Source organism: Diabrotica undecimpunctata, chromosome 3 (genome assembly GCF_040954645.1).
Source record: "Diabrotica undecimpunctata isolate CICGRU chromosome 3, icDiaUnde3, whole genome shotgun sequence".
In the NCBI taxonomy this organism is placed as follows: Eukaryota; Metazoa; Arthropoda; class Insecta; order Coleoptera; family Chrysomelidae; genus Diabrotica; species Diabrotica undecimpunctata.
Window position 1 is genome coordinate 60,810,573 of NC_092805.1, and position 21,091 is coordinate 60,831,663.

General features: G+C 34.1%; 1 protein-coding gene across 3 annotated transcripts in view; it reads left to right on the forward strand.

Moving 5' to 3' along the window:
• Ack (activated Cdc42 kinase) overlaps nucleotides 1-21,091 on the forward strand; it is an 81,349-nt gene that overhangs the window by 15,964 nt on the left and 44,294 nt on the right. For all 3 annotated transcript variants that reach the window (XM_072525984.1, XM_072525986.1, XM_072525985.1), the window contains exons 4-7: nucleotides 1,363-1,507; nucleotides 3,768-3,990; nucleotides 4,474-4,684; nucleotides 12,853-13,210. In XM_072525984.1, coding sequence (XP_072382085.1) covers nucleotides 1,363-1,507; nucleotides 3,768-3,990; nucleotides 4,474-4,684; nucleotides 12,853-13,210 — 937 coding nt within the window. The remainder of the gene's footprint in view (nucleotides 1-1,362; nucleotides 1,508-3,767; nucleotides 3,991-4,473; nucleotides 4,685-12,852; nucleotides 13,211-21,091) is intronic.

Below are 21,091 nucleotides of genomic sequence, written 5' to 3' on the forward strand. Positions count from 1 at the left end.
AACTTTGTGCAGCGACAATAAAGCGCAAATTGACTCTTCGACGTTAGGAACACACCTACATTCTTTAGACAACAGTGAGTGCTTGTAATTTAATATAAACTTTATTGAATAGCAATAAAGTTCAAATTGACTCTACATTTAGTTAGAAAATATTTGTATGAGAAAAAGAAAAGGGCTGTTTTAGGGTTTTCCCGGAAATTATTCGAATTTTTTTCGCCGTAAAAACCATCCTTAGAGTTCAAGGAACATTTTAAAAAAATAATTGTTAAGATTGGTCCATGCGTTGAGTTATGCGCTTACCAACACATTTTGCGATTCATTTTTACATTATAGATTATTTTATTTTATGGGACTACGTTTACTACTCCACGTAGTGTGGAGTACATGGCATAAATGGCGTGCCCTCCAATTAAAGAATTGGCAGGACCCTGGGCTACCTGGCCTTTCGGCATACGCCCGTTAGTGAAACCTCTGCCCCTACGAGTCCGACACCAAAGTGAAGGTGCCACGGGGCGCGTGCCAAAGACGTCCCGTGGGTCCCCCCGTGGGGGTACCCCGTAGGGTTACCACGACACGTCTAGCACACGCAACCCGCGGGGGCTCCACCTTCCCCGTAGTACCTGTGTTGTGAGTACCTTGCCTACCCGTTACTCCCACACTACGGGCGGGTAGGTTCGGCAGGCGGAGGAATTTCCACCTCACACGTAGACAGGTCGCCGCCGAGGATCTCTCCTCTACCACTCTTGGATCTCCCGGTGGGTACGTGCCGGGGCACCTACACCGCTCCTGACCGCCGTCAGGCGCGGTGTATATACACCCCTCCTGACCGAGGTCAGGAGAGGTATTTACGGGCCCAGCTCGTTCAACCTCACCAGGCTCTTTTGGAATGGGAGTAGAGTGGTCCCACGAGTAGTCTCGTCTCGGATACTAGGAGTGTAGACCGGTGACCGTGTCGCCGAAGCGACCGTGTGCGTTTCTACAAACCCGACACCTCAGGCGACGGCTCTCCACCTCCCTATTCCTACCCATTAGTCGCCTCTTACGACAGGCAGGGCTTTCTGACCCCGGCCGTATTCTTATCTCCGCGAGCCGGACGGAGAGTGTGGAGTACAGTCGTTTTATTGCGTTGAAGTCGTTTTTATTTTATCATACCTCTGCGCGATCCACCGCACCGATCAATTCAATCCTTCCGTAGCCCGCGATAAGAAAGCTATGCTTCCAATAAAAAATAATTGATTGTTTAATTTTGAAAGTTGCTATGTTTCTCCTATAACTGTTTTTGTCTTTAATTGTATTTTGTATTAAAGTTAACGTAAGTTTATTACTGATATTTGTGCTAAAAGCAGAAATTTTAACTTTTAGGTGAGTGGTTGAGTCCAAATGGCAAATCTATTCCAGTTGCTGTAAAAGTACTCAAAGCGGATGCTTTAAGTCAACCAGGAATCTTCGAGGACTTTATAAAAGAAGTTCAAGCAATGCATGTTCTAAGTCATCAGAATTTAATCAGGTATTGTTTTAAAAATTCATAAATATGTAAAATTGTTCAGATTAAATTAAATTAAGGTGATGATAACTTACCCAGAGAAAACAATATTTCCAAAATTGCTGAATCAATAGTTGAATTCGATCTTCAAGAAAGTAGGTACACCAGGAGGAATATACTCAAAAAATTAAATAGCAAAGCTGAAAATAAATAGATTTGAGGTTAAGTTTGAGGTATATAAATAAACATAACAATGCAAACTTCTGCTTCTAATGGCGCTGGCGCTCCAACCCTTTGTGGGTCTTGGCCTGCTTAATAACGGTCTTCCATTCTGCCCTTTCGGACGCTTTCCTTCGCCACTGCCTGATGTACATAGTTTTAAGATCTTCCTCTATATCGTTTTGTCCTATTTCCTTGAGGTTTCTATCATTTGATTACTTTTACAGCTCGATTATCTGGCATTCTTTCTAAATGGCCAAGCCAGTTTAGTCTCTGTGACTTAACAAATCTAACATTATCTGCACTCTGCATTAATTCATACAGCTCATAGTTCATTTTTATTCTCCACGAATCATTGCTATTATGGGTTGGTCCAAATATCTTTTTTAATATTTTGCTCTTAAATATTCTCAATTGATTTTCATCAGTGGTTGAAAGGGTCCACGTTTCACATCCATATGTGACCACTGGTCTAATTATTGTTTTAGATTCTAAGCTTAGACTCACGATTCAGTAACTTACTTTTCATTAAGTCTTAGTATGCATAAAAGCACTTATTACCGCTTAGAATCTGTGCTTGTAGTTCTTGACTGACATTTTTGCTGTTATTTATTATTGAGCCTTGGTATGTAAAAGTGGAGGCATATTCGTAGGTATGGTTGTCTACCTTCAGATTCTCATGTAGATTCGACTTTGTGCACTCTATATATTTTGTTTTACTTTCATTTATATTTAGACCAAATGCAGCGGCTTACCGTTTCAAATCTATAGCTTTGTCGCTTAATATCCTTCTATTCCGGCTTATTATGGCAACATCAACCGCATATGCGCATATTTTAGTGGATCTTGTATTAATTTTGCCGTTCATATTTAGTTATCTGATAATGGCTTCCAAAGTTGGATTAAAAAGTGTTGTTGATAAGGCATCACCTTGCCTAACTCCATTTTCAATATCAAATGCCTCTGTGATATATCTCCATCTATTCTCACCATGGCCTTGAAACCCTCCAAAGTCATTTGTATAATTTTAACTAACTTTTTCCATATTCCTAATATGGATACCTAGAACATTTTTGTCTATCTGCTCCATCAAATGCCTGTTTGAAATCAATGTACAAGTTTTAAATTGGTATTTTATTGTCCACTGTATTATGTTTTCAAGAAAGTACATCAGGAGGAATATACTTACAAAATTAAATAGAAAAGCTGAAAATAAATAGATTTGAGGTTAAGTTTGAGGTACTTATACAAATCATAAAACTTAACAATGAAATAAATAGACAGAAAAAATAATAGATACCCACAATATTAAAAAAATATATTTAAACGGTGTGTACTCTCTGTTTTCATTTATGAGTCAAAAATCTAAAAAGATAAATATGAAAAAGAAAATGTTTTAATATTGCATATCAAACGGAAAAATCGCGAAGGAAATGATTGAATTAAATAAGTTTAGAGGAGAATTTCTTAGCAATCATTAGACATAACTGACAAGTGACTTCTGCTGAGTAAAATTTAAAAAAATATATATATTGTCCATCACATTTAAATGCTTTTCATTGAGCATTCCTGAAAAATTTACTCTACTTTTATTAATGCACACAATAGTCGTTAAATTGACACTTTTCATGTCGTTGCAAAGTAAAATGCCCCAGCTTCAAATTTTCTGAACCTAAAAATTTTGTAATTTGCGACATTTTTAAATAATCCACGAATTTATTACTGCTCTTTCATCAACTTAGGTTGATGAACTATAGGCTATGCAGAAGTTGTTAAAATTGTTATTTCAATAATAAAACAAATGTTATGAAACGTTTTCTTGTGGCACCTCTAAGTTAAATGTTATGGTTTATATTGGATTAAGCCACAATTGATTGTAATGAAATCAGTAAAGGATAGGAAATACGTACCTAATACGTAACCTTTTCGGTTATCTTTAACGTCAAATAAAAATTATAAAAAGTTATTTTATATAATAATCAATTGTGGCTTAATCTCATATACCTAAACATATTATTTAAGTAAAAGAAATAATACAATAGTTTATTTTTTTTTTTTTTTTTAGGTTATATGGAGTAGTTCTTTCTCAGCCGATGATGATGGTAACGGAACTAGCTCCTTTAGGCTCTCTATTAGATTTTTTAAGAAAACAATGCCAACATACTCCCGTTCCCATGCTTTGTGAGTATGCAACTCAGGTAGCAAACGGTATGGCTTACCTCGAAAATAAAAGGTTTCTGCATAGGGATCTTGCATGTAGAAATGTTTTGCTGTCAGCCGTTGATAAAGTAAGTATAAGTTAAATGGCGAATAATTGTTTAAGCATACTTTTTAAACGTGTAACTGCTGCTTTAGGAGGCGAGAAATATTTACAGTACATTTTATTTTTGATGGACGAAAAGATCAAAGTTATTTATTTATATCTGAGCGAGTGCTGAAAAAAGTGTCTCGTCTTGTCATATCTTCCATTATCAGATGTCAAACAAACTAAGCTGTACCATGCAGAATTTGACATATCTAGAGAAACCGCACCTTCCACTGTTTATTTTCGAATGAATGTGAATTTCTGTCGAATATTATCGAACTACAAATGTTACTTACTTAAGAAGTTACTTGATTGATACACTGTTATTTTACTCCACGTTTAGACAAGATGCATTTTAAAGTAGATTAAACACGAAATATCTATGTATACTGCAACCATAATCAACCTAAAATTGATCCTTGTGAAATTTACCAAAGACTAATTTTTATATTATATTATTCAACAGGTAAAAATAGGAGATTTTGGACTGATGCGGGCACTCCCTCAAGAAGAAGACTGCTACGTAATGACAGAACATAAGAAAGTTCCTTTTCCATGGTGCGCTCCAGAATCGTTAAGGTTTCGACAGTTTAGCCATGCCTCTGATACTTGGATGTTTGGGGTGACGGTCTGGGAAATGTTCACATTTGGAGAAGATCCATGGATGGGTTTGATCGGTACGTCCAACAAAAATTATCAAAAACCAAATAATAACAATTACTTTAAAATTGTATGGTATAAGAAAAGTGTGCAAAAGTTATATAAGGCGATGTTTAGGTTTGGGGTGAACTTTTTATAGTCCGATGGGTTTTGATAACAAAAACAAAAAAGGCAAACAAGGTTTTTGCTATAAAAAATATATCATCATTATCATTGGTGCTACAGCTCTATATTAGAGCATCGAGTTTCAAATTTCGCCAGTCAGTCCTATCCATTGCCAACCGTTGCCTGTTTGCGGTATCTCTTTTTCTAGTATCACCATCTACACCATTCAGTACATTAGATATAGACCCTATAAACGAACTTCTACGAACATGCTTCGTTGACCCGTCGCCAATAATTTGTCATTATACAGTGGTTGTTTAAAGCGTTAACAGCGTAGATCCTTAATTTATTTTATGTCATACTAGTTTATTATTGTGTTTTTATTGCTTAGTTACCAACTACGTAATAGTTTACTTTATGTCCGCTCTGGCATAAAGTGTACTTTATGGCCCGCACGGGTGTAAAGATACAAACAAAAAGATAATAAGTTTTCCGTAGCGTAGCAACATAACACGGACGATAGAATGTCTACTAGTAAATATATTGTCAAAATGAAATCGAATTTTCGGATTTTTTAGAACATATTTATTTGTAGATCAGTGGCGGCTCGTGGCTTGAGAGACAAGATCGGCAAGGTATTTTTTGTCTCCTCAGATAGGTATACCGTCTAATAAAGACTTAAGTAAATCATCATAGGAGATTTTTTGTTTTCTTGTTTTTTGTTTTTTTTTTGTTTTTTCCTATAAATTTAGAACCTAAACATGTTTATAAATTAACTCAAGTCTACGTTGTTTGGAAGTAGCAAAATGGGTTATAACGTCATCGTAAAATTTATTAGAGTTTTGGAGAGATTTTAAAAGTTTTTTTTCTATTGACATTTGAGACAAGCTTGACATTCTCTCTTGTTTCATGGTATTTCGACAATAAGTTTTGATTCTTTTGGGGCAAGAGAAATCTCGTTCATTTGAGGCAGACGTTGGTGGTAATGAGAGAATTAATGACAATAATTTATTAATTTCGGTAACAGTTTGTTGTAATGAATTGTAGTATATAAAATTATACATATCTTGTAACTTATCCCATCTTCCGAAAATATTTGGATCAGCATATAAAACTTTTAATTCATTTTCTAATTTTATTTTATTAAAGAATGATGGATAATTTTTAATTAACCTGTCTAATAAATATCTTGGAAATTCTTTGGCGTAACTTTTAAATTTTGAATCGTCAAAGAGGTCAAAAATGTGCAAATCTTCAAAATTCGAAAAACGAGTATCTATTTGCATAATAATAGTATCCAAAATTTCAAAATATACTCGTTTTTCGATATCTGTTTCTGTGTCATGCCTTTGTTTTTTTTTTTGGGGTTCGGAAATATCAAGCGAGTCCAAAACTTCACTGCGTATATACTGGAAATTACTATCATTACGAAAATCTCTGAGATTTTGCACCAGTCTTGTTATTCTATTTTTGGAATGAATAATGTCAGTTAACTGATTTTGAACAACATTGAATATCAAATCGGTTTGGGTAAACACTTTCTTAAAAATATTTAAAAGTATGTTAAAAGAGTAATCATTTAATAAAGTTTTCAAACCGATTGCTTCACGGATCGAGATATCATCACTTTCAAAATCGTCGCATTCAATAATAAAATTAAAAACTTCCAAAAGCTGTTCACGAAAATCTGCTACAGTGAAAACTAACCGAGATTTAAAATTCCGTCGCGTCTGACAAACTGTTGGCATTTTTTTCGAAACAAACCGTTCTAAAACATTAGTCCGTTTAGGTGAGCTTGAGAAAAATGAAGCAAATCCGCTTAAACTAGCAAAAAAAAGACGACATTCTTTAATTTTTTTACATGTATCCTGCAAAACTAAATTCATTCACCGCAAAACTATTTCACCGCAAAGCTTGCGGTGCAATAGTTTTAACTTTTGCCTGGAGACCATTTAATTCACCAGACATCACGGCAGCGCCGTCATAAGTTTGCCCTACCAATTTATTTTTGATATCAAAAAATTTTAATCTGTCCTTTAAAACACCAAAAATATATTCTGCCTTATGGTTTTTACTCACGTCTGTAAAACCTAAAAACCTCTCATAGATATTACCACGTAACGCGTATCGAACAACAATTGATAATTGTGAATGACATGATATGTCGGTAGTTTCATCTACTTCTAGTGAAAAGCAAATGGTTTCCTGAATCTCAGATTCAATAACGTTACTCAAATTGTAACTAATTGATTCTATTAATTCATTCTGGATTGTTTTAGATACACCGCTAAATGTCTTCGAATCAGAAAGTAAATTAGAAAATTCCAAATCGTATTTCTTAAACATTTTTATTAGTTCTCTATAATTACCTTGATTTAATGAATGCTCCGATTTATCGTGTCCCCTAAAAGATAATTCCTGACAACTTAAAAAAATTACAATATCAGTTAAACGACGTAAAACTGCGTGATTATTTTTTACAATTTCGTTATGTTTAATAGCATTTTCACGTTGGGCATTATCTAATGAAACATAGATATTTTGTTTTCCAAATAACTCTTAATTTAATCTGGCTGTAAGTATGATCTTTCGAAATATCATGTTTATGTAAAGCCCTAAATAATTCCTTTAAATTATCGTTACCAGATTCACACCACAGATTTTGATGTTTGCCCCTATTTGTCGAAAATAAAATGCAAGGCCAACAGAAAAGTTTGTTTTTTATTTCACTCCCGGTAAGCCATGAATACTTGCTGTACCAATTATCTGAAAATGATCTATTACTTCCCTTACCTGCACTAATATTTATAAGCCGGGACATTTTAGGCAAAGGACGCCCCTTATTTTTAATAACAATTTGTTCTTCGTATGGAATAGATGAAAACCCATTATGCAAAATATAATTTACAATATCGGACTTATCAATACTTACAGTTTCTCCCATGGCTTGCATTTTTTAGGTTAATTTACCTGAATTTGTTTACACTTTAATTAAAAAAAAAACTTCTATGTCAAACCCTTTAACCTTTAACTATTTACGGCCTACGTAACGTATCACAGTATTTAGAAAATAAAATTAAATCACATAAAGAAAGGCTAGTTCGTGCACCTAATATCACTTCACTTTACTACTTACGTTCTTATATGAAATAACATTTCATCCCGCGGTTGCAATGTACAGTTCGCGACCAATCACCAATCTAAATGAAGCATCGGCAAATTTAATTTTGCCGTACTTGGTAATTAAGTTCATATGAAAAGAAATGTATATTTGGTTGCTAATCAACTAATATTCCGTTGATTTTTACAAGTAAATCGTCAAGATTGGGATCGGCTCGCCGAAAACGCAAAACGTGCCTTTTTAAGAATCCACAGGCGGATGGATGTCTCCGATATCGGATCATCAATTCGAAAAGTGTCTACGCAGGGATCACTTAACACTCAGATTGGACGAATTCTTTTAAAAACCATGAATAAAATTTAGTCTGGTCGAATTGGTCGAATTCTTTTAAAAACCATGAATAAATTTTAGTCTTTATTATCTCATTATCTCACATATATTTTTTTATTTCACAAAAACAAATGACATCAACTGATTACCTGTCGCAATTAATTATTGAAATACTGATTAAATTAAATATTAAAAAAATCTATAATATCTATAAAGGTGTGGGTCGGCACTGCCTACCCTGACCGGCCGCCACTGTTGTAGATGCAATAACGAACTAGTATGACAAAAATTTGTATGCACCACCAGTAAACCCTCGGGCCAGAGGCCCTGGTTTCTGAATGTGACTGTCTTCTGTCTTTGATTTTTAATTTGTTGAATTGGTACTAAACGAAGTATACAGACAATAAAGAGTTAAAAAAATGGTAAGATTAATGAGATACATAGAATCATTGCGCTTAAAAGTGAACCAAACTACTGGGTCGAGAAGTCGCCCAACCTGGTACTGGTCGTTTTAAAATTCACCCGGTATTAGGAAGATTAACTAAAGAGTATTTTTAACGAGTACTTACCGTTGTAAACGTTAAGCACGATTTGCTTTGCATCGTGTGTGAGATGAATATAACCAGAACGTTTTTCAGGTTCAGACTGGTCTTCACTTCCTGAAATAGTGGCAGGAATGTACAGAACATCGTCACTAATCATTTCTATATCACTCATATGTATAGTTATTACACTGACTTCTGTTCTAAATGAACGACAAAAGAAAAACGAAATTCTTTTCAAATAAACGTTCTTCTCACAGACGCCTATTTAGTGATAATTTGATATTAAGTAAACATTATCCCTTTACCTGAATAAAATTCCAAGAAATTTTCTAATCCCTTATAAACACTGGCTTTACTTACCTTGAAATTTGTAATTCTGAATTACAATTAAAAAATGCAATTAACTGATTAAATTTAAATACAAAATTATGCTCAAAATTTTATTTACCAATCGTTAACAACTCAAAATTGAAATACGTACCTGGCTACACCTACTTTGTATCATTTAGTAAAGTACCTTTAAACTTTGGATAGAATTTAAAATTGAACCTAATGTAACGAAAGACTAAGGGTGACTATTCGTTACAGCATTAAGGGAGTACAGTCATTTTGTGCTTGATATCGGCCCAGTCTCTTAATTTGGGGAATTCCATCCGAATTATCTTGCAACGGATGGTACCTATTCAAAAAACATATTATATATATATATATATATATATATATATATATATATATATATATATATATATATATATATATATATAACCAATAATATATATATATATATATATATATATATATATATATATATATATATATATATATTTGAATAAAGAATTGTCGTACCGTGAACAAAGAATATTTTAAATGCTATTTATATTGGTTTTTTAATAATTATGATAATTTGTATTCAAATTGTGATAATTATATTCTGGAAAAATTTATCTTTGTATCTGATTTTTTAAATAATTCAAATATAACAATATATTCTAAAAAGGACAAGTATTGGTGTTAAGGGTGCTGAAGCTTTTTGAATCCGAAAAAAGCTGGATAAACTTATTAAAGCTTTCCTTCTAGTAAGTTTAAAATTATTTTAAATTTAGCAATATTTTACCTCAGCATAACAGGTCTTAAGACGCTATGCTTTCCAAATATTATAGTCCAGTCGTCAGAGAGTAGACCTTTAAAAATCATACGAACAAGCTGAATTTTGCAGAGAATATTAATTTTGAGACCCCAAAAAAGATGCATAAAAGTTTACTACTTTACCCCCGGACTTTCCCCTAAAACTCACCTCGCAGGGGGGAAAAAACCTAAAAAAATCGATTTACGAAGAATCTGTACACCGTAGAAAAAAAGGTTTCAAATAAAAAATGTAGCTGAGTTAAACAAAAATGTTTATAAGCATGTTTTGTGTAGAATGAACCGTTCACTTAGAAACAACGTTTGAAGAGACCGTCGATTTTGCATGTCAGTTACGCGCGCGAAATCAATGTTCAATAAAATTTGTATCAGCTGGACGGTAAAAATTCGATATCTTTTGATCCAAATGAAATCGTAGGCTTCCACGGCCAGAGTCAGAATTATAGTTTATTCGTCTTCCGGGTTTGGACCGTGTCATTTGTGAGTGACCCAAAAGTGGGTTCATCTCGACGTTTCGCTACAATTGTATGTAGCTTCTTCAGGAGAACAAAAAAGAAAAAGAAACAAAAGAAAGGAAGATGGGTAGTTAGCAACGGTAACTCAGTTACTCAACGCAACCAGAGGCGAATACTAACTACCAAGATGGGCATTTGGTCACAGTAACTCAACTACTCAACGCAGCCAGAGGTGAAAACCAAATGCCAGGACAGGGATTCACGTCCAACAGCTCAGAACACTAACGCGTCGAGAGGCAGGGAGTGAATCCGACGATTACTCCGCTACCGCTCTATTTATAGTCGCGGTGACCTGTCGTGTCGGGACGTATCGGCACACTCCGTGGCGCGAACGTCAAGAAGCGCGCGCTGGCCAATCATGTGGCTGCATTGTGGTAGCGGGACCGGACGGCGGCTCTAGACTGGGATTCCAGATGGGAGACAAGTAGTATCAATCGAGAGGAAGGATACTACTTGTCTCCCATCTGGAATCCCAGTCTAGAGCCGCCGTCCGGTCCCGCTACCACAATGCAGCCACATGATTGGCCAGCGCGCGCTTCTTGACGTTCGCGCCACGGAGTGTGCCGATACGTCCCGACACGACAGGTCACCGCGACTATAAATAGAGCGGTAGCGGAGTAATCGTCGGATTCACTCCCTGCCTCTCGACGCGTTAGTGTTCTGAGCTGTTGGACGTGAATCCCTGTCCTGGCATTTGGTTTTCACCTCTGGCTGCGTTGAGTAGTTGAGTTACTGTGACCAAATGCCCATCTTGGTAGTTAGTATTCGCCTCTGGTTGCGTTGAGTAACTGAGTTACCGTTGCTAACTACCCATCTTCCTTTCTTTTGTTTCTTTTTCTTTTTTGTTCTCCTGAAGAAGCTACATACAATTGTAGCGAAACGTCGAGATGAACCCACTTTTGGGTCACTCACAAATGACACGGTCCAAACCCGGAAGACGAATAAACTATAAATCTTTTGATCCAAATGTCCTATCGACAAAAATCAAGATGCGTTTTAAAGGCAAAGAGAGTAGCTTTAGAGCGTTAGAGCAAGATAGCGTTTATTTAACACCTGTATAAAATCTGAGTTTATTTGCGCAAAATACAAAAACTTCATACAATAGCTAAACTCTTTACCTATAAAACGCATCTTGGTTTTTGTGATAGGTCACTTAAATCAAAAGATATCGAATTTATACCGTCGAGCTGATACAAATTTTATTGAACATTGATTTCGTGCGCGTACCTGGCATGCAAAATGGACGGTCGCTTCAAGCGGTATTTCTAAGAGAACGGTTCATTCTACACAAAAAATGGTTTAAAACATTTTAGTTTAAAATTATCTCAGATACATTTTTTATTTGAAACATTTTTTTACGGTGTACAGATTCTGTGTAAATCGATTTTTTTGCGTTTTACCAAGTGGTTTTAGGGGGAAGCCCGGGGGTAAAAGTGGTAAACTTTTTTGCATCTTTTTTGGAGTCTCAAAATAAATATTGTCGGCAGAATTCAGCGTGTTTGTATGATTTTTAGAGGTTCAGTGGCATTTTCGTCTCTGACCACTGAAGTATTAATGATGACTGATAATCAGGAGTACACATCAGAAGACCGTAGCAGAAAAATCAGTGGGAAGTTACAATAATATTAGACTGTCTACCTATCTATTTCTTGAATTTTTCCTTGTTTTATTTCCCTTTTCCCATCTGTTTTATTCTTAAGATCTTAATTATTAGACGAAAAGACAGATAAGATTTGATTTCACGTATAGTGGCTCTGTATATTCGCTTATACGTATTTCATTCTAGCAGGAATCATCAGAACGACTGGTACATAAACTCTAAACGTGAAAACAAATCTTTTTCGCCAAAAGAAGTAACGATAAAATGCATCTTTAGCATCGTCTGTTTTGCCTTGCAAGTTATAGAAGACAGATTAAAGCAAAAATCTGAATTTTGGTTTCGTCAATAGAAATCTTCGCATTTCTACTTTCGTGATTTATCTTAATTATTCTTTCAATATATCTGCCGACAATTTGCTTTCCCCTGTGTGTTTATAATTTTCCTTTATTACTTCTTTTATCTCTTCTTTTGTTGGGTATTGTATTGTTTGTTCTTGGTTTTTTCCTGTATTCGTTTTATTTATGTTATTGTTATTTTCTGCATGTCATTTTATAAGTCTGAAATATTTTTCCCATCTGTTTGATTCTACTGCTACATCCCCTAAAATAACTAGGTTTTATTTTTACAAATGTTTGTATAACTCCACGGTGCACCTCTGTCTTTTTTATTTTCTTTGCTTCTAATGCTCGCTTCCATTCTTTCTAGCATTTTCCAGTTTTATTCTCTTTTGTATCTATTTATGTCCCATGTCCCATTGACTGTGATTTTACGTAATAATAATCATAATTAACGTGATATTTATATACCTAGTTTAATTCATTTTCAGGTTCTGAAATCCTGCGTAAGATAGAAAAAGAAAACGAACGGCTATCCGCTCCCGAAGCTTGTCCACCGCCAATTTACACAATTCTTCTCCGTTGCTGGGCGAAAAATCCTCAAGATCGTCCCACCTTCGCTTCGCTCAAGGATTTCTTTCGAAAGAATATGACTCCAGTAATGAAAGCCATGGGCCGGCAAGAAGAACCTGGCAAACTAAAATTTGAAGAGGGCGATGAAATTGCCATTATAGATGGTAGTGCTGAGTTGTACTGGTGGAAAGGTCAACATCAACAGACGTTTGAAATTGGACTGCTACCTAGATGTTTGGTGGATCCGATGAGGCCGAAGCAACCAGAGGATATTAGGTAAAACTTAGATGTATATTTCTGTTACCGTGACACTTAGAGATTTTTTAACAATGGCTAACGTTGCTTTGAGGTTTCTTAAGTCTTTGACCCTGCTGGGACAATATTTTAATAAGCATGAAAAGAGAATTAGAGTTTCTCGTTCAAAATCTTCCGCAGAAAGCGACAATTTGTTTAAAAAAAAACTTCTTAAAAAAAGAAAAACTTTTGCTCTGTCATTTATATCACACTAATGTTATTAATAGAGTTGGGGCCAATTTGAGATCTTCAATTTGTTTATTTGTTACATTTGCAGAGATTTTTACTGTTCTATATTTCACTGTTTGTTTTAGTAGATAAAGGTGTCCCTCGAATTTTTTTTAATGTCTGCTTTATTCTTAAAATCCGACATTATTTGAACCGCAAATTCAAAGCCTCTTATTAGGGCCTATCGAACGATACTAGGAATAACCCTCTATGTCGACTTGCATCTACAGTTCACCTTTGAAAACAGTATCTTTTTCACTCTTTACGTAGAGAAAAGCGTTAAAATGAAAGCAAAAGATTGTATTTCAATTCGAATTCACGTGTTTCGAGTTATATCAAGTCTCATCAGGAACACTTGTAGAAGTTTAAACTGAAATGAAATGCAGTCTAATATTTGGTCTTCTTCTTCTTCTTCTTCTTCTAATGGCGCTACAACCCTTTGTGAGTCTTGGCCTGCTTAACAATGTTCTTCCATTCTGCCCTGTCGGATAATTTCCTTAGCCACTGCCTGATGTTCATGGTTTTAAGATCCCTCTCTACGTCGTCTATCCATCTTTTACGGGGCCTTCCTCTTGTTCTGTTTCCTTGGGGCTTCCATCTCTGGACTACTTTTACAGCTCGATTATCTGGCATTCTTTCTAGGTGACCAAGCCAGTTTAGTCTTTGTGATTTTACAAATCTGACAATATCTGCGCTCTGCATTAGTTCATCCAGCTCGTGGTTCATTTTAATTCTCCACGAACTATCGCTGCATTGGGTTGGTCCAAATATCTTCCTTAGTATTTTGCGCTCAAATATTCTTAGTTGATTTTCATCAGTGGTTGAGAGGGTCCACGTTTCACATCCATATGTGACCACTGGTCTAATTACTGTTTTATAGATTCTCAGCTTAGACTCACGATTCAGTAACTTACTTTTCATTAAGTCTTTGTATGCATAAAAGCACTTATTACCGCTAAGAATCCGTGCTTGTATTTCTTGACTAATGTTGTTGTTGTCATTTATTATTGAGCCTAGGTAGGGAAATGTGGAGGCATATTTGTAGGTATGGTTGTCTACCTTCAGATTCTCATGTTCATTCGATTTTGTGCACTCCATATATTTTGTTTTGTTTTCATTTATATATAGACCAAACGTAGCAGCTTCTCGTTTCAGTTCTATGACTTTTTCGCTCAATACCCTTTTGTTGCGGCTTATTATGGCAACATCATCCGCATATGCGCATATTTGCATAGATCTTGTATTAATACAGCCGTTTACATCCAGTTTTCTAACAACAGCTTCTAAAGTTAGATTAAAAAGTGTTGTTGATAAGGCATCCCCTTGTCTAACTCCATTTTCAATATCAAAGGCCTGCGTCATATCTCCATCTATTCTCACCATAGCTTTGGAACCCTCCAGAGTCATTCGTATAAGTTTAACCAACTTATTGGGTATCCCTAACATAGATAGTTGATTTAACATCTTTTGTCGATCTACTCCATCAAACGCCTGTTTGAAATCGATATACAAGTTGTAAATAGGTATGTTATATTCAACACATTTTTCATGTATACCTCTTAACATATGTATTTGGTCTATAGTTGACCTCTTAGGTCTGAAGCCACATTGGTATTCACCAATAATCTCCTCCGAAAACGATTCCAGGCGGCTATATATAATTCCTAATATTTGGTCATTATAATAAAAATAACATGCCTGGTATGCTAGCGTAAAATGTAAAAGTTTTAATTTAGCGTTTTTATGCATATTTCAAGAGCTTTACATTGATTGCCAAAACTCAAAGACCAAAATTTCATGCTATAGGTTTTGACTATTGGGCTCTAACAATGTAAATTCCATAGTAACGGGTGAATAAAAGTAATACATTTTATTGATTTCATGGAATTAATAAAAAGTGGCAAAACTTTATTTGCGGCAAAATACAAAAATTGCATAAGAAACCTGTACCCTTTACCTTTTAAACGGATTTTGATTTTTGTCAATAGGACACTCTGATCAAAAGATATCGAATTGAAAATCGCCGGTCGCTTCAAGCGTTGTTTTTGAGAGAACGGTTTATTCTACACGAAAAGTGCTAATAAACATTTTTGTTCAACATTATCTCAGCTACGTTTTTTATTTGAAACATTTTCTACGTACAGATTCTTGATAAATCGATTTTATCCGTTCCGAAGCCGGAAGGTAGGAGTGGTAAACTTTTTTGGATTTTTTTGGGGTCCCATAATTGACATTTTCAGCCAAATTCAGCTTGTTCGTTTAATTTTTAAGGGTCAAATCTCTGACGACTATGCTATTATACAAATATGTACTTAAAATACATTTCGGCGCGCATAAAAGCATCAGAGATATAATGATACACATGATATTCTATATACTATGATATTCTGTCATATTCTAATGATGCACATATAATAAAACACAAATAATGTTCTATGTATAAACTAATTTGCTGGCTGCAAAGCAAAGGGCTCCTGTTGGCTTGGTGAGGTCTTCTCCAGTGACAAGACCACTATGGGATTATGTTCTATTAGAGGTTAAAGTAAGGGGTTACTGTGTGATTCCAAGGAAGAAGATCTGTTGGCCGAAGGCAGAACTCATGGTTGAAGAATCTACGTGATTTGTATCAATGCAGATCGATTGATTTGTTTAAAGCAACAAGTTCAAAAATAAAAATAGCCATTATGATTGCCAACCTCCGTAGGGAGACGGCACTCTAAGAAGAAGAAGTGTGTGTTATCGCGTGCGCAGTATTTTCGATTGGCTTCTTTGAATTATGGTTGTATTTGACTTGCTCGCACATCCCTAGAGTTGAAATCCATACTCCAAACAGGTGTTATAACAGCTTTATACACAAGGATTCTATTTTCTAGGGTCTAGCCAGTTTAGATCATTCATTCTTAGGTCAAAATGTCTCCGCTTCTTAAGAATATGTTCTTTTCAATGGAGTTTTGAGTCACGATGTATTCCTAGGTATTTGGTGCTAGAGGATTGAGGAAGTTGGATATTGTTAAGTGAAACTGGGGGACTATGGTCTCTTCTCAAGGTAAAAGTCACTTGGACTGATTTTGTTTTATTCATTTTAATTTTACACTTGTTTGACCACACGGCTGATGGTATCGAAAAAAAAAAACGTCGATAAGTATTCATACGATGACAAAACTGTAGGAATTGAAAAAGAAAGTGTACGGCAAATTTTACATACCAATTTTAACGTATAAAAAATTTCTGTTGTAGACTATGCCGGAGCTTCATACTATGTTTTCTGTATTTTTAAGGTTTAAATAATATATTTAAAATTAAATAAAGTAATTTTATGTTTAATTTATTTGTTATATTTTAAACAAATTCAGTAAATTATTATGTTTGTTCCAACTCCAACTGTTAACGTATTAAAGCATGCGGTGTTTATTTAAAACAAACCTGTCAAATTTAGACAAAATATTTATAATAAAATAGAAATAAATATCATTTGATAGTAAATTTAATTATTATACAGGATCTCCAGAAAGTCCGAAAATGCTTCCTAATGGAGCTGACCTCTTTAAAGATGGTGCCTTGTAATTAGTTTTTTTTTTTAAATACCTCCAGAACGCTTCTAGTTAAAAAAACGAAAGTTGGTGCAGTTATTTATCCTCCATCGAGTTGAATCGATTCCATTAATTGCGAATTTCTAGTACCGTTCATAGGCGTCGGTTTTGTGAAAGAAGCACAGTTTGGGGAAAGAAGCAAAAAATCAATTTGAAACAAAATTTTTTTAAAGGTTTTTCAAAACTAAGTATTTATTAAGATGGAACGAAACTACGAGTAACACAAAAGAACATGTATCAACGGTAGATAGTAGCAAAAGATGCTCAATGTGATGACCATTATTCGTTGCAGGCATCTTGTACCCTTAGCCAAAGTTCTGCATGATTTTGTATGGGAACAGAATAAACAAATGCTTTTATATATCCTCAATACAATAATCGCAAGGGTTCAAATTCGACGACCTTGCTGGCGAAGTAACTGGACCGCCTCTTCCAATCCAGTGGTCTTCGTAGTTATTATCAAGAAAGTCTCGTACATTTCTGTTAAAGTTAGCCCGACAGCAGTCATGTAGAAACCACGAGTTTTGCCGAATATTTAAAGGCACATCATTTAATAAATTAGGTAAAACATTTTGTAGAAAATGTAAATAATCAGCACCATTCAAACGGACAGGCTATTCCAAGGGTCCAAGTAGATAATCAACTATCCTATCCAGACGTTTATGGTAAACCTATGCTGATACTTAAATTCTTGAACAACTTGGGGATTGTCACCAACGTACGAATAATAATGTGCGTTATTTACATTAAAAATTTAATTTTTTGTGAATGTAGCTTCGACGCAAAACAAAATGAATCTGAAAAAATCTTCATTTTGATTTTTCTGATTTTGTAACCATATAGCGACTTTTTCACGAATAGGAAAATCTCCTTGTAGCAGTGTTTCTACCTTTGTAAAATAAAAAGGTTATCAATTTTCGTTGTGTAAGATATTTCCTGCGGAAGATTTTGAAATTGTAGGAAACATGGTAGGTAGTCTTCGAACGCCAATTTCTAAATTTTTCTTAACTTCCATTAAAATAACATCCTCATGTGCTGCTGTTATATAATTATATCGCCCTGTTTCATTATTTTTTGGGAACTCTAAACTTATTTCTCTTAATCGGGAAATTTTTCAGCGTATCTTTGTTACTACTCGAGCGTTACACCTCATTTCGCAATAAACTAAATGTATATCAGCGTATTCCTTATCAGTAAAAACCATTTTTGTTGAATTGAAATTGTTGTGATTGAATGCAAAAAACTAAAAGAGAAACTTCACGGACTGATAACAATTTAACAATGTAATTACTATTTAAATGGGAATAAGCCACAATTAAAGGTTAAATACTCCAGTCACTGTGGAGGAAAAGAGGTCAATACCTCTAAATTTTTTATAACTGAATCGATTTTGCTAATAATTTGGAATTAGGCTTATCTTACCTCCCTCTTCAAAAGTTCTATATGCGATAGGTGAGCTTTTTATTTTTAAGGGGTGAAATCACCCCTTATTGAAAATAATGAAAAAAATTTATATTAAAGCATTTTATGGATTTAAATCGTGTTAAATTAGGTAATTGAAATATTGTCAATTATATTAATGGATATTGTGTACATTCTCAACCCTTAAATAATCTTAAAAACCACCCCGTTTAATAAAAATAATTGTAAAAAATCGTTTAACAGGTTCAAACGCTTTTGTAGTGCATTTATATCATCTACAATGTAATTCTCTGCTTATATAAAATAATTTTGGTTGATTGCAACACTTCAACCCTTAAAAACTACCCCCTATGTCAAAATATATAAAAAAATCTTTTTAAACAACTTCAAAAGTTTTTAATGTACATTTATATTCAAAAATTCCTTTCTTATCAATAAAATATTTTTTGATTGGTTGCTTATTTTCAACCCTTAAAAACCACCTATATGCTCACGAAACAAATTCCCCTTTGGTAAATGTCTAAATAAAAAAATTAAGTATACTCATGCTGTTTTTATTGTAAAAAATTATGCATGAAAATACTTTACATTAGAAAGTATACAAAATATATTTACAAAAATAAAAATTATTTACAATATATCAAATTATTCATTGTCTGAAGCGTCATTCTCGTCGTGTTCTAACTCCACCTCTTCGTCTATTGCAGGACAGTTTTGACAATTGTCGCCAGAGCATGTTCCACACGTAGCATTGCAAAATAGACCTAGTGTACGACAGCCACACGCTGTGCTTTTGCAATTGCAAAAAATCAGTTTCAATAGTTCTTCTGGTGCAGGTGAACTTGTCATTTTTATTGGTTGTAAAATATCATCACTCTTGAACCATCCCCAATCCGTTATATCAATCTCTTTGTTTCCAAGCCATATCTGAGTTTGTAAATAAACTCTTTTGATATGCTCATTCAGGGCACATACAGTTGGTACAAGAAATGATAATTTAACTGCACTATTTTTAGTTGTGGCTTTAATAAACGATTCGTATCGCATTTGTTTAAGTAATGATGAATAATCTTCGACCTTATTCATTTTGTTCATGTGGGTGTCTTTGGCAAGGCCATACAGCAAAATTGTACAGTATCTCCCAGCTTCTAAAATGTCTTCGAGATCTGAAGTACTCCTGTCATTGGCACTCATTGGCGGCTTGCCCACGCAACTTCAATGGAGTGTCGGTTCTCTTTGTTCGTTAGTTCTCTGAAGCAAATGTTCAGTTTAGAGGTGCCTATATTATATACATAACATATATATGTATGTATGTATGTATTATATACATATTTGTGTGAGTGTTAGTGTGTCTGTTACCAGTTTTTCGAATATACTTGAATAAAGCATTTATATATACAGAAAATAAGTTGATGCTCCAAAATATAAATAACATGCTCCACAATTTTTTTAGAATAACTCCGTTAATTTTTAAGCTACAGTGTCCATTAAAAAATATTTTGAAGGTCATTTCAAAAGCTACAAGACTAAGTAGATTAAAATATGTTAAAATTCTTTCTTTTTAAATAGTAAAGGGCCAAAGTGCTGATTACAGGTGTGTCAGCCGCTGTATCTCAAACTTAAATTGGCTATATCTCTATTATTTTTCGAGCTACAACGAAAATAAAAAAATCAAAATTTTTGTTAAGAAAAAAACTACATTTTTTTATAGAACCATTTTCACGTATCTCTTATAGTTTTAGATTTATTTTGAAAAAATGTAAATTTTTAGATAATTAAAAAAAAAGATGTTTTAATTTAAACATGATTTTTTCAAAAAATACGCATTTTAAACAGGCTAAACCTTTAAAACTTATAAATAACACTAAAATAAAATGAATTGTAGAAAATATACGTTTAATTTCAATTCTGATCGAAATAGTGTTACTTATACTGCTCGTTTTTTTTTAAACGCTAGAGTAATTCAAATTCTTTCCTTCGTATGTCGCTTTGTTTTAATCGAAATGGCTTTTAACATAGCTCATTTTAAAGGTTTTTTCTAGCTCTTTAAAAAGTGTTGTATGAGTTTTTATCAAAAAAGATGTCCATTTTCCGATATTTGATGTTAAATGCATCATGAGTATAGTATCCCAAAAATAAAAAGTCATCTTTAAACAATTATAAATCGCTTAGTATTGTACTTATAAAACTCAATAAAGAAAGAATCTCTTTGTTTTTTATAAGCTTTTTTTTGCTCATTATAGATTTTTCAATAAAACGCTTTGTTTTTGAGTTATTCGTATAAAATCATTGGAAAACATGTTATTTTTTGCGAAAAGTTTACTTTTTCAAGTGCGTATAACTCAAAAAGTATTAATTTAGCGAAAAAAATTTATATGACATTTTTTGTTTAAAATTTGATTCTATATCAATTCCCGGGGTTATTTTGAGTGTAAAAAGTTTAACCTCCTAGATGGGGTGCCAACCACCCCAGGGGTAGAAGCACACATCGACACCATATAACTTATGTTTTTTGAGTAATTTACTACCCACTGTAAAAATTTCAGATAAATCGGTGCAGTTATAAAAAATTTAAAGGGAAAATGCCACAGTAACTGGACTAAAAGTACGTTTATTGAGGTTT